Source organism: Dromaius novaehollandiae, chromosome Z (assembly GCF_036370855.1).
Source record: "Dromaius novaehollandiae isolate bDroNov1 chromosome Z, bDroNov1.hap1, whole genome shotgun sequence".
In the NCBI taxonomy this organism is placed as follows: Eukaryota; Metazoa; Chordata; class Aves; order Casuariiformes; family Dromaiidae; genus Dromaius; species Dromaius novaehollandiae.
The window spans coordinates 69,476,377-69,491,324 of NC_088132.1; the positions used below are offsets into that span (position 1 = coordinate 69,476,377).

The 14,948-nt window shown below is 40.8% G+C and overlaps 1 protein-coding gene across 2 annotated transcripts in view; it reads left to right on the forward strand.

The window, feature by feature from the left end:
* The first annotated feature begins 488 nt into the window (after positions 1–488).
* LOC135323489 (FYN-binding protein 1-like) overlaps positions 489–14,948 on the forward strand; it is a 73,226-nt gene continuing 58,766 nt past the window's right edge. For both annotated transcript variants that reach the window (XM_064501442.1, XM_064501446.1), the window contains exon 1: positions 489–565. In XM_064501442.1, coding sequence (XP_064357512.1) covers positions 563–565 — 3 coding nt within the window. In that variant the 5' untranslated portion in view covers positions 489–562. The remainder of the gene's footprint in view (positions 566–14,948) is intronic.

Genomic DNA, 14,948 nt, shown 5'->3' on the forward strand with positions numbered 1-14,948 from the left:
CTGGTCATGCTGAATATAAAGGGCTGAACAGTCAAGGGTTAACGAACAGAAATACAGTTCAGCTTATGAGATGCAGAAAATGGCTTCAGATTTTAAACATCCACGAAAATCTGAGCAAGAAGGAGAGGTACATGTAATTGGTAGTGAAGCCTGAATACAAGAATGCTCAGGAACTGTGAGTATGAAAGACAAGAACAAAATACATTTGCTTTTTTAATTCAGGCAAAGATTAGTGAAAATGTAACTATATGATTTTCTCATCAGCATAGACCTATTTTTCATTATCATCTTAGAGGTCATAAAATGAACAAATGCTCATTCACTGTCATTTGTCCTTCACAGTACAGCAGCGTATCCCAAACAAATGCTGTTAAAAATTCTGTTAGGCCTCTGATAATACGCAAAACAAGGATTTTGCTGATATCTTTTCCTGTGAAGGCTGGATAGACCACATACACTTTCAAAAAAGGAAGTGCACAGTGAAGGACAAAGAACATTTTTGACTCTCCCTAGTACAGTACATACTCTTTAGCAGACTTGTAGAGACAGAGAGGCCAAAACTATGGTAAGTACAGAGCTCTATTCATTTACTTTTTATTATGTGGCTGCGTAAGATTTAGCACTAAAACTGCAGTGGATGTGACCGTGAAACTTTAAACGTATCTCTAATAATATGCAACTTAGCTTCTTGCAACTGACTTCCTGCTTTTGAGGGTATGAAGAAACTTTTCAGTTTGTTCATCATGTCAGCCCAACTGGTTTGTATGTGCCTTACTGATTCTACCATTCAAAATTAAGGAAGACACAGTGGCTTCTTTCAAGGCTAGGCAGAAAAATTTGCTTGTGTATCTTCAGGAATTCTGTAGTCATGTGTCAGTGTGAACCAAAGTGAGAAATGGGAATGAGACAAGACCTTTAATTAGATTTCCAGGAAGTTGCACTATCCTATTTTGATATAGAAACACTTTGTAACTAAAAAGAAACAACCAAAATTTATGCTTTTAATGTGCAAATTTTCTGTTTAAATGTATTTTTTACTAATCTTTAGAATTTCTTTCCTTAAAGAGACAGTTCTTTAAAATTCCAAACTTTATATATGCAGGTGTTTTTACAAGCATTTTACTAATACTGAATCAATAATTTCAATGCAAGTGATTTTACAGGTGAAAAGTGTGAAATCTGAATAGCCTTCTAGGCAATCTTTGTCCTGGAAAATATTTTAGAACTCCTGGAACAGCTTGTGTACTTTTATCATGGTACATATTCCCAAATGGAGCAATCTTTCTCTGTAGGTAATATTGCAAAAGATGTATTCTTTATTTGAACCTGACAGTTTTGCTTCAACAAAAGAAAGATATTTCATGAAACTTAGAGAGGAACCCAAGCTATAGAATCCACAGTTCTCATGAGGAGAGATGTTTAACTTTGTCCATCATAAACAGCACATGAAAAATGACAACGTGAAAATGGACTGAATGCAGAATACAGTTTACATTTAACAGTACATCGCAAAGTTTGGAGGGTTTTGGCTAAATTCGTCTCTGCTTTACACAATGATTAAATTCTTCCTGAATCTGAAAAATGGCATCACCAAAATGTTTAAATAAATAACACTTGGTGTATTTAAAATATAAACCAAATATTTCTTGTTCAACTTCTATTTACATCTATTGTAATGAAGAACACTCCCACTGTGCAGTATCAAGTACTCAAAAGCAAATTAGTACACTTGCTTACACCAATAATTCAGTTCAAGTTACTTAAGTTATACATGCATAACTGAGACCTGAATATGGCACAATGTCTCTGCCAAATTAGCATCTCATTGTGCTGTTGCCTGCTGATTTCCTGTTGTTGCAGAAATTCCTGATTTTAACTAGAGTTAGTCATTCAGGAGCCTAAATATATAGAGAGCTTTTGTATTTGCAAAACCCTCCTTTAAAATTAGCAAGGCAAACACACAGTTACTCTGCTGGCGCGATTCAAATGTCTAGCTGCTTTCACAGAAGAGTTTGTTTGGAAAAAGTATGTAAATATGCAAATAGGTGGAACACAGTATCTGTGCTGTTGCCAAATGCAGTTTGAAAGTAAGCAACAACTAACAGTGCCACTTTTTTCATCAAATCTTTTTAAAGCTCCAGGTTTTCTCTGAATCCAAATATGATCGACAATTCAAAGTAATGCAAACTATGAATTCATACTCATATTATATTTTCCTGACAATGTTATAGCACTGTGTGGAAAGGAGTGCTTTCATCTCTGCATCACAAGCAACCCAGAAGCCTCACAAAGAAGCAAATCATATTCTTTCTTGCTGCAGGTGTGGTAATTAATATTATAGCAGTATAAGAAGTCAGGGAAAAAATACAAAAGCAAAACAAAAGAAGCAACTGAAGAGGGTGGTGAGGAGTAACATAGGAAAGCGTGTTTTCTGGCAGTTTTACAGAAGGTAAAGGTCAGAGTGGTTGGGAAGACACTTTTACTCCTTCAGAAAGGCCAGTGGACATTCTGAGCATAAGACTGGGCATAATCTAGCTGAAGATGACTCTGCTTTTACTGAGTACAGGAAGAGATGGAAGGAGCAGAGCTAGGTCTTGCAGAATCCCCAGATCCAAAGGAGTACCAAAAGAGAGAGCTCAGTACTTCATTTCCAACAATCATAAAGTAGCCAAGTTTAAACCAAAAACATTAGAGATAACACTAGACAAAAAAATACTAGAACTACACTAATAGCTGGTGGTAGATGCAGCTGTGAGATTGAAGTTGATGAATGCAGAAGAAAAGGGCTGCACTTTCTTTTGACTTCAAGCCAAGACAAGCTGTGTTGATTTCTGATCTAGAGAGATAGCATTTTATATGCCTGCCTTCTTGCAGTGAAACTGGTAATTCTTAGATTTACTGTAAGAAGCAAAAGAACTCCTGAGACATGAGAATCCAGATAAATCTTCTGATGCAGATCTGGCCAGCTGAAGAAGCTATTTGATTTATTTGGATCTACTATTTCCCCCAAAAAAATTCTTGTTAAAGATAATCCAGAAAAGCAGAGAAGATTGCTGAGACCCATCTATTCATAACATTTAGAGGGAGCTACAACAGCAGGTAAAAAATGAGATGTGGAGCAGCAGGGAAGGTCATTTTAAAAGTTCATTCTAGTTCACTCACTTATTTCCAGGACAGGAATGCCTGATTCCTTTCAGTATCTCAGAACAAGATCCAAAGTACAAATATAACCTTAAATCCATATTTTCCATGTACCTCAATTTGGAATATATTCACACTGCCTCATTAATACTTTTAATTTAGCATTTAAATTGTGTTAAACACTGTCAGTCACCTTACATGACCATAGACAAAAAGTCCCCTCACAGGCAATTCTGGAAGAACACCTATTGTAGCGTAACTTGGTACTCTGAAGTAACTCATTCATGGGTCAGTGTGGTAGTTCTATAGTTCTATATTCATCTTGGGAAAGCTTTTGTCTGCTCCCAGGATGGTCAAAATATATTACCCCTTTGGGGCTGAGTATCTGTCGCACAAAATATACAGCCATTTAGAGAAGTGGTCTGTTTTAATGGATGGCCTATTCATGAAAAGTGGTTGCACTGTACATAGTACAGCAATTCTAGGAGTTGGGACTGAAACACGACACTTCCAAGTATGCATTCCAAACCACTAGGAAGGGAGTCATGTCCCGCTCCATCTGTTCTTTAATGAAGAAAATGCCCCTTTTGCTTATTTTTCAAAAGAGAGCCTAAAGTACATACAGTCAAAAGTGGAATGAGGCTCAATTTTCGATAGGATCCAGACATGTAAGATGACATAGATGAGGAAGAAATACATTAGGGCAGAGACAAGGATATTTGTTTCTTGAGATGCTTATTAAGATTGTGTATTGTGATATTTTTGTGTACTATTTAACTGTGGGCATTTTGAATGTTTCCTCTGTCAACCAAGACTTAATCAGAACCTGAAAGGTGCCTCTTGCAGCATCTATCTCCATCACTGGGGTAGAGTTTTCAAAGCTGTTATTCAGCTGCTGCCTAACCCTTTGTGCCTTAAGGGAATGCCCACACGGCACAATGCAATGCTATTCAGAAGCCTCCAATGAGTTATATCGGACCAGTATCTCCATAAACCAGAAATATAAGCTTGACAAGGACCTGGGCCAACATCTCCATGAACCATGAGGAATGGAGAAATTCCACTCCAGGGGGAGAAGTTTCTACATCCAGCCCAGTGTAAAAGAGCACTACATCAGCATTCAGCTAATTGAGCCTCCCCGTTCTTATAATCTTTCTCAGTGGTGGGGAGAAGAGTAGCAGGTAACCCAGCTTCTAATATGTTGCCTGGCTTCTAAGATTTCCTCTCTATCTTCCCCTCTGTATTGCAGGGAAGGCTGGCACTGAAAAAATCCCATTACATGGAAACTCCTCCATGAGGAGCAGTATAAAGCTTCTGAGTTTAAGGAGGCAGTGTCTAGTGCAGCCTATGCTCTGGAATGATCTTAATTAGATTTTAAAATTGTAGCAATCCATTCATTATGGACTGGATTGGATTCATTATGGATTATGGATCATTATTATCCAATTCCATTCATTATGCCATTCGTTAGTACAGTTATTTGGAGAAAAAAAATGCTCTGAAAAAGGAATCATACCCCCCAAGACACATACAGAGTAAGACAGAACTCGGCAATACGTCATATACTGAAAAAGCACAGTTCTGTGAGTGTTGATTATTGTTATGCATATAACTACTAAGAGGCAAAACTGAATGAATTATACAGGCCAGCTATCCAGTCAGGAATCGACAACATGCAATATCCTGACTTGTTTTAAACATAATTGTCCCACAAAAAATACTCTTTATTCATTGCCGCATTGATACACAAGATAAAAAATGCTCTTTTTTAGAGGTTTTGAACAGGAGTTTGATATAATCATGATTTTTTCTTTTCCTGACCATCATGCTGCTTAAAGGGAAAACACTAAAGGATTTTCATGCAGTTCTATATCAACAGTTCCTCTTTAACTGCACCTTCAGATAAAAGGAGGGTACTGCTCCATGATTTGACTTTATTTCTTGGTATTCTTTTGAATTTAATGTTTAAAGATCCTAAAGAGTTGAGACCCCTTAGCTTAACTGTGAAAAGAGTACAAGTACACAGTGCTTTCAGTGAAGAGTGTATCACTGAGAGGTTCGCTTTGGTCATTGTTTCAGCAAAGCCTGAGTTTGCTCATATTCAGGAATATTCAATATTCCCGCCATTTCCCCATGCTCCTCTTTGAAAACAGACGGAGGAAGGAGGGGTGATGGGAAAGCTTCAGTGCTAAGGAAATCTCTTAGATTGTCATGCTAATTGCACAGCTTAAATATTAGAAAAAAATCTAAAGTTTAAGGATAGTGAAGAATGAGAACAGATTGCTTGGTCAGATTGTAATATCTTTGTCATTGGAAACTTTTAAGAAAAGGTTAGGCAGACCTAACCTTTTGGTTAACCATTTTGGGAATGAGGCAGAGGCTGTGAACATCTTGATTTTCATTCCTTCATTGAGGAGGTGTTTATAGTTCTGTGATGGGTGTAAACCTCTCACAAGCATTGTCTAGGCTCTCAAGAAAAGAAATAAAGGCAAGGGGAGGGAGAAGCACATCAAAGATACATCATGTGAAAAATCATGGTCTCAGATTTTGTGTGCTGGTTTAGAAAGGCTAAGAAAGACTGAAGTTAGAGACACATAAGGAGTTGGATGCCTACATCCACACATGAGATGTGGATGTAGGTACCCAACACACACCTGTCTAACTTTGAACATACTTCCAGTTTTGCCATGATAGTTCTTGTCATGCAGACTCATTTGTTTAAGGGGGCTTGTGCCTCATTTCTGCCTAATCCTCATTAGGTTCAAAACATACACACATTTCTCTATCTCATCAGATTTAGCAGGCCCATTTGGAAAGGACTGCTGCATTGCCTTTTTACAGAAGTTCAATGACTAAAGCAGATGTGAGAAACAGGTACCTCTGGTCATGCCATAAAACATCTAAGCAGCTTTTGGAGCAGTGTATGGAAATTAGATCTCCCTACTTCTAAGTGAGTGTCCTAATCGCTAGACTACAGAGACATTTTCCCCTTCTCTGAAATGAAGAATCCTGACTTCTTTCATGCAAAGCGAATCCCTGTCAACAAAAGAGGTGGAAAGTTCCACTACCAACCATTATTCACCTTTTGCCTGGTGGTTAGGGCACTCTCAGGGTAGCTGTGGTTTTCCTGCAGTTTGGAGTGTGTATTCTGATGACTATCTACAGCTAAATGGAAGAAAAGAGTTGTCTTGTCTTTGAAGAGAAATACTCTGTTTTTCAAAGTGCAGGAATGCCTCTAATTCATCACTGGCATCGGAAAAAACAGCTGGTGTATGTGAGAGATATAAGGCCATTCCAGAACATTTTAACATCATTGGTTTCACCAGAAATAAAAAACACAAAGTCCCCTTATGTCTTTCAGTGCAATATGTTAAAGCCAACTTTTGTGTCTCAGGAGAGTCCTACTGATTCTGCACAAGAACACAAGTCCATGACAGTTGATTATATGAAAGGCTGAAGGTCTAACCACACTTAAAAGGACCAATCTTGCAAGGTACCCTGTGTGAAGTCACTTCTACCTTTCTGCAGAGACCCCTGAGCTTACTGGACTTCAGATAGCCACAGAAGTCAAACAGGTCCAGGTGTCTTGCAAAACAGAACACAGCAGATTTTGAAATTGATTTATGCAAAACACAACTTGCAATAACAAAATGTTTAGGTTGCTGCTGGTCTTTGTGAGCCAAGATCAATTTTCTGTGTGTCAAGCCAAAGCAAAGCATAAGAAGAAGAACACAGAGAGAGAGAAAACATTTTTCCCTAATCTTTAGGCTACTTTCAAAAATACTGTAAATATAAATGCATTTTTGGATTTCTTTGAGACAGATGTTCTTTTCTGCTCACTGTATACACATCAGGGAAAACATTCTAATGGTAAAGCTTGTCCAACACTGGAATAGCAGTGGATTGTCCAGAGTACATTCCATGACCTACTTTGTGTGCATACATAATGGCCAGGGATGCCTCTGACTTGGCAAAGTGGCCTCACACTATGCTCAAAACATCCCAAGCTATGGCATCACAGGCATCCTACAATGCCTTGTTGCACTCACTGGCTCCCACCGCCAACTTGAGAGCCCCATGACATTATTACAGGAAACTACTGACAAGCCAGAACTAGGTACATGCAGCCATGCCTGAGCTCAGCCCATCCACACTGAAAACAGGCAACAGTTTGGCCTGTTTAAGAGAGGTGGAATGGACTCTGACCTTCTTCACCACTGCACTCTGCAACTCACACAAAACACAGACTTGACACAGGTTCAGGCTCTTAACATTCAGCACAATACCTTTGCTGAACTAGGACCTTCATTCTTTACGATTTTTCCTCTTCCTGAAAAGAAAAAAGAAAACAATAAAATATTCAGAAGGACTGTAACAGGACAAATCTGAAACGAACAAAAATAGCAGCTGCCTCTAGCAGAATCCCTCAAAGCAAAAGTTGGAGTACATAAAAAATTAAGAGTAGAAAAATTACACAGAAGTGTACAAAATAAAACCTCATCATGTTCTTGTACTTAAGTTGTGAACAATGGCTCCTAACTTGCAAAATCTTCACTGAAAGGTGTGAAAAATTCTTGAGAACAATTGATTGCATGTGCTTAAAAATGGAACTAAGACATCTGCCAAATTCAATCTAAAATTTGGCAAAACATGTTTTTAACAATTATTTACTGAACCCCTGGATCTTTCTTTTGGGCATATATTTTCACAGAATGAAATGAGGATCAAAGCATCTTGTGCAACTCAGATTTGTAGCTATGGCTGGATGTCCCTTTCATTTCTGCTGACACACCTCAAACAGCTCTTCTTCTCAATAGACACTTCACATCTCCTGGCTCTCATGTACCTGTCCTGTACAAAGCCTCTCAAATAATAATTTAGCCACAACCTGTTCCATCTTTTAGTAATTTTTTCAGCTATTTTCCAAATCCTTTTGACACTCTTTATCATCTCTTTGGAGTCTACAGGCCCAGCAGTCTATCCCCCAATGCTCCTGTCTCTACAACTTGCCCCACCCTATCCCTTTTCTGACCTCAGTCTCCAACTCATTTGTTACTCTGCCACTAGGCTTCCATTGATCTGAATATTTTCCTTACATAAGGTATGTTTTCAATGAAATCTCTTTTCCTCAGCCTCCATGAGCAGCTGCCAAGGGCTAAAATGTATTTGCCCTCAAGAATGAACAGTCAACATATGGACCTACCTTAGCCTACCACTGGTGCTTTTCTCCTTCCTGCTACTCTTCTCCCCACGACTGTCAGCTGCTGCCCTATCCTCCACACTAAATGTATCCTCTGCAACTGATGATCTACACAACACACTACACTGCACAACAGTTCATCCTTTAATGGATGCCAGACTGACTGATCATCCCTTTCAATTCAGCCACTGCTCTATGACAAACCTTGCATATGAGATCCTCCACCAACAGCAATACAGAAAATATGATTTTCCTCATACACTTTAGCTTTTGGATCAGAAAGGCTAATATGTAGAGGCTTCTTATCTGTCATGGCCTGTTGCCACTGTGAGGAGACAGTAAAATGAGAAGGGACCCTGCTGAATTAGGTTACACCTTCTCACTCCCATGCTTCCTGTTAACCTGCAGATTCAAGTGCCTGCAAACAGAAGACTTGGAAAGCTACTGAATTTGCATGATCAAATTTAAGAAAGCAGCCATAACTTCTCTGTCTCTGAGGCAAGGCAGCAGCCAGGTAGTGAGCAGACAAAAGAGCAATAACAGAGCATTGTGCTGAGTGGTGAGGAGCTAGGGCATGACATATGAGGAGAGACAGAGAACTGGGCATGTTCAGCCTGGAAAAGAGAAGGCAAAGGACATTATTGGTCTCTTCAAACATCTAGTGGGAGGGTATAGAGCAGATGGTGCCAGACTCTTCTCAAGAGAAGCACATGGACAGGATGACAGGCAATGGAAACAAGTTGCAAAAAGTGAAATTCCAGTTAAATATATATATATAAAAAAATACAGTGAATTGACTCAAATACTGGGACAGATCGCCTGGAGATGCTGCAGCATCTCCATCCTTGCACATAGTCAAAACCCAACTGGAGAAGACCCTGAGCAACCTGATGGAAATTAGCCCTGCTCTGAGCAGAGAGTTGGACAAGATTACTTCCAGAGGTCCCTTCCCACCTAAATTATTTTGTGAGACTATATGTAAAATGAGTGGTTTGCCCATTAGAGGTCAGCACTGTGCAAGCACCCAGGAATAACTGCAAAGAAAAAACATGCACACAATCATACAGAGTTGTGTGAATTAGTGTTCCCTGTTGTCTGACAGCTGAAAGTTGAGAACCATCCTTCTGCAGAGCAGGTTCACAATGGGTGAGCGGACACATAGCCACTCATCGCTCAAGTTTCCTAGGTAGCAGGTGCTGAGCATGGGATAAAAAAGGACAGACTGAGGACAGCAGAGTGGGAAATCTTGGAAAAAGACAGAATGCAACTGCTTCTGGGAGCAAGGAAGAAGTATTCTTTTGCAAGGAATTGTGGGTGTAGCACTTGGCTTCAGAATATGGAGTTTACGTGCACTCTCTAAATAAACTGATTAAGCCAAATGGACTTTTTCAGCAGACTGAGAACTGACCCACCAGAGCCTGGTTTTCTGCTGTGTTTGGCAGAGACATAGATGAACAGGTTCTTATTTAACTTAACTATCAATTTCTTTTGTTTTGTGGGTTTATATCACAGGTTGACCAGTCACTTTAAAGCCAGCAGGCTTTGTGACCAATTTGCTATCAAGCACCTAAAGTCCAGGAGTCATAATTCATGGGTAGTCAAAATAAACTTTTTTAAAGGCCTAAGGGATTGGATCATAGAAAGGAGGTAAAGTATTAAGTAAATCCTATGCAGAAGTCCTTAGGAAAATTTTCAATGAAACATTCTTTTTAAAGCCATTTGGATTAAATTGGATTTTCATTTTTAAGCCTTATTGTCTTTGATTAGAACTCCATGAGGATATTCCTGAAGTTATTTTGTGTTTTGAACTGTAGGTGCATGCTTTTTTTGTTGTTGTTTAGGTCACATCATTATCACTGTTATTTATATCAGGAATTTTACTAAACTAAGAAATCATATGAATTTTTTAACTAAACTTTAGCATTCCAGATTAAATATTCTTCCAGATGACTGATTTAATGTCTGACAATGCTCAAAAACATGTCAGTCACACTAGAAATTTCAATAAATGTGAGATTATTACATGGAAGCAATCCTGAGGTTTGACCTGTGCCTGGGCAGATAGTCCAGGAAGAGAAGTAACAGAAAGTACAAAAGGATCATATGGGAGACCTTGAGTCAGGGTACTGGCTGGGAGGTGAGAAGGGAATAAGAAAGTTCTGTACATGTGTGGCACAGAAATTACTCTCTTTTTTTTTTTGCTGGTTCTTTTTTTAACCAATCAGGCTAACCAATCTGAGGCTATATTCAGTGGGTGTGTTCCTACCTTCCATCTCCTCTGCTGCAACACTGGTCGAAGGACTATACACGCAACCATTCCTCTCATTAAGTTACTCTCACCCAGTGTCTTTCTGTATTTTTGACAATTGCTCCATCCTGTAACTTCAACCATTAAAGTGATCTAGATTGAAAAGTACCCTTCCTCCAGTGCCACAGTCCTTTTTTTTCCCCCCCTCTTCCCTTTTCTCTCCTTCTCCTCTCTAGAATATTTTTAATCTGTATCTTTTCAGTGACATGATTTATAGAATAGTCTTCAACTTTGATAGCAGCAGAACTGGGTGAGGAAAGGAACTTCTTACTCCATCTTTGCTATGAAAACCAGGCTCTGAAAATGCACCCTTTCAAACTACAGTGAAAAATAGCAGAGGCCATTAAACACAATTCTAGCCTTTTGGGGAAACAGTTTAAAAGCGTAATTGTATGGTACCCTATGCACCACATCAACACTGTGAAAGTGTTACTTTCTCAGAAACTACAACTACTCAAAGTGACTGAATACTGTAGACAGCATAGGCTCATTTTTTCTATTGTGAATTTTCCACTAGTTAAACTAGTGGTTAAACTGTTGACTTATTCTAGGAGTTGCAGAACCTGTGCATAGGATGAGTAGCAAACGGATGAATGATGATTTATAAGTAGGTAGGAAGGGTCTGTAGCAGGAAAGAAAATACACAAAGCCTACGTGGGGGATTCCTAAACTCCATTTACACAGCGGCAGGGCATGAAGTGCTGTGAAGTGTTTCACTCTCCTGTCATACACCTTCCCTTCCACAACCCAGACCCCGATCCCATGTCCACATCCTCCTACTGCAAACCCTGTATTACACACCAGCTAGGATACCAGTCTGCTCCCTACCTCCTTACAACACACCTTTAGCCCTACAAGCAAGAATCCTAACTGCATCCTGTCACAGCATCCCATTTCACTCTGCTTTGGCCTTGATCCTGCTCTTTCAGCCAGCACTCAGGGTCTATGCAGTGACTGAACTCACGGAGCAGGCTAGGAAACAGGGAACTGGTAGTCTAGCTGCACAGTCTAGCAAATTATAGCTGATCAGCTGATTGGTGGTAACTGCCTGCATGAAGGCTCTCTTCACCCATTTGCTAAGCACACTAGTTACCTGTGGGGAGGCACTTTATCCTGCAGTTTAAATGGGGAGGAGATAGAGTTCAAGCAGAACCAACTGCAAGCAAAGCTGAGAGTCACTGCTATGTCCCATTTTGAAGTAGTTCCCATAGTGCCAATAGTACACATTACTTTTCAGAAACTGCTCCACATGGATTTATACCACTTATGAACTTCAAGAGCAGAAAAACCTGAAGGACAAAAATCTGTGAAAGGGCTCAGCACCCTTCCATCTCTGGCCTTCACAAATTAGCTGCAGGTATTAGCATCAGCAATATTTTTCAAGAAGCTTCTCAATCCAAAGAACAACAAACTGGAAAAGCTTGAAGAGAGCTAGACAAAAATATCTAATGCTGTATTTACTGTAACTGAAGTTGTAAAACTGCTAAGATTAGTTCCTGCTGTGCACAGTTCTCATATGTTAACAAGTTTGCCATTAAATGATTAAGAATATAATAGAAACCTTTGTATATACTCCCCACAGGAAAGTACCACATTAGTACCAAAAAAGAGACATTACAGAATGATATCAGAGATTTGTGTCTCACCCAGGTGAACACGGTGTTTGGTGAACTCTACATTGCAGCCCCTTGCTGGACCCTTCTTGCATTATTCCTAGCACAGGAGCAGAGGAAAAGGAGCTCCCAGAGAGGATCCTGTCCTGGAGAGGATAGAGTTTTCCTTCTTATCCAGCTCTTCAGTGAGTCACAGGACTTGGATGAGAAAGGAACCATATTTTCTGAAATCTGTTAATGGTACACAGATATAAACATACACGCTTTAGCTGTGTGGTGGGAAAACCAACTTGGCAAAATATACTGAGAAGGTATCATTACAACACACAAAAGTTTCTATCACATGATCTTACATTACATTTCTCTTACATGATCTTAAACTGCATTGAGCTTTTTAACCTGGCTTTTCCTCTTCATGTCTTAGTACATAAAAATACATGTAATACAGCATATATGGAAACTGAAGTGTTAAAATCTGAGACCATGAGAAGAAACTCTAAAATCATTAATAGTTACAGCTATATTAAATAATATTAACTATCACAGAAGCACCACAAAAGGGTGCAGAGACAGAATGGGGAAAGATTATTAGTAACTCAGAATTTAACCAGAGCTTCCCTTTTCCCTGTTCCAGATGTCAAATTTTCAGCTTTTTTTAAAGGAAGTTTTTGTTACAAGTACTTCCTTGAGAGCACCTGAAGTGCAGAATGATGTCAGCTGCATTTCATTAAAACACATTTTAGTCTTAACTTTGTCTGAGATTGCTTGATTTATCAATCAATCTACTATGAAAATCTGATTTTTTGATTTTTTTTAAACAAACAAGTTTTTAAAGAAAAATCAACCTGCCCACTTCTGATATGACTTGGGCATTAAGCTACACATGTAGGTTTTTCACTTTTTTCCACTTTCAACATTTCACTTTTTAACTCAATGCTAAGGAAAAAACAGACAGCTCTTGGTAAGAAATCACCAGATGACATTAACAAAGCCTACATTGTTCAGACCTGGAATCTTTTCTTCAGAGGTTTAGGGAGAAGATTTCCAAGGGCAGAGGCCCTTTGCTACCCAGACCCCACAGACACACAAACACCAGCTGTAAGTACTATGCACCCAGCTGAGCTGGTGCAGAGGGGCAAAGAGTGAGAGCAGGATCTTGCCTGGAGCTGGGATGCTTTTTAGGAAATAAGGGGTTCTGTTTTGCTTTTCAACACCAAAAGCAGCTGAGACTTGAAGAGCTGGCAGGGGTTTAACGTGCAACAAGGTGGGAAAGGAGGGTGTGAAGTCTGGGTGTGAAAGCATGGGGAGCCCAGGGACCCCCCCATCCCTCCCACAGAGTTTGTGCAACTGCTGGTGAGGGATTTGCATGTTCTTGCACATTTGCTTTTTTCCCAGGTGGTGGGGGAAGGACATGTTGAGGAGAAAGGGAAGTCAGGGTTTTTTTTTTTGCAAAAGCTGTCTGTTCCTCTTGCCTTTCCACTTCTTCCTCCTCCTGGTATCAGCTGCTGGGGGGATGCTGAGGGGGAAGCCAGGCCAGTGAATAACCCCCTGCCTGATCATTTTCACAAGGGTGCACGGGGGAGGAAACTGAAACTCTCCTTGAGAAAGCTGATTCCTCTCTTGCCATCTCCCCTTCCACCCAGATCAAGCTTCCTCTCTTCTCCTCTCCTCAGACATGATGCCATTGCTGACACAGCAGCTGCTAAAATGGCCACCCCACACTGCCAGGCACACAGGCTCCAGGCAGTCCTGCCCCACTACGTCTCAGGGCCCTCCTGCCACGCTAAGCCCCACGCTCCCTAAGGGCAGGCCCCAGCTGCTAGAGCTCATCTTCCCCCACAAACTGCCACTGCCCAGCTCCCTCAGCCCTGCAACGCTCCTCCTTGCTCCAACTCGCCCCAGTCTCCGCCATCTTGTCCCCCACCCAGCTTCCAGCACCTGCCTGACTGGAGTCCCTCACCAAGATGGCTGCCAGGACTGCAGCAGAGCCCTCTTCACATCCTGGTCTCTCAGGTTGGGAGTTGCCAGCAGTAAATTCAGCCATCACTGTTACATGCACATCACCTGCAGTTTATCTCATTAGATTGTCTAATTAAGCTGCCACTGGTGGCTGGCAGCAGCCCTTGGCAAGGCACAAGTGGTGGGGGCTTTCAGCCCACAGTACCTGCTGGTGCTGACGAAGGCGGCACTGAAGGAAAGGGGTGACGCTGCTATGGGATGAGCCCTGCAAGTCCATCAAGGCCAGGCACTGGGCCTGCGCTTTTGGGAACTGTGTCTGTCAAGGCTGCTGACCACCATGGTGAACCCTGCACTTTGCAGAGGATTTTCTGGTGTCTATGGGCAATCTAGTAAAGGCCCAATTTTCCCACTTTGTCTGCCTCAAGCTTTTTCTGCTGCCTCACCACTTTCAATTCCACCTGTACTTATGCTGCTAAACCCACACTTGCCAAGCACAGGAGCACCAGCATCAGCAAAAACTTTGAAGGTTTCAGTACAAGAAAGGCCTAATTCAAAAGCTGCTTCGTCTGAGTCCACTGCGTAAGTGAGCTTTGCAGGCGAAGGGGTGAGGAAGAGGCCGAGGGGCAGCCCCAGGGGTCTGGCAGTAGGGGACACTGTGACGGTACCAAGTATATAGGGAAGGTTACGGGGTACTCGAGATGAGCTGGAGAGTGGAATATGAGGGTTA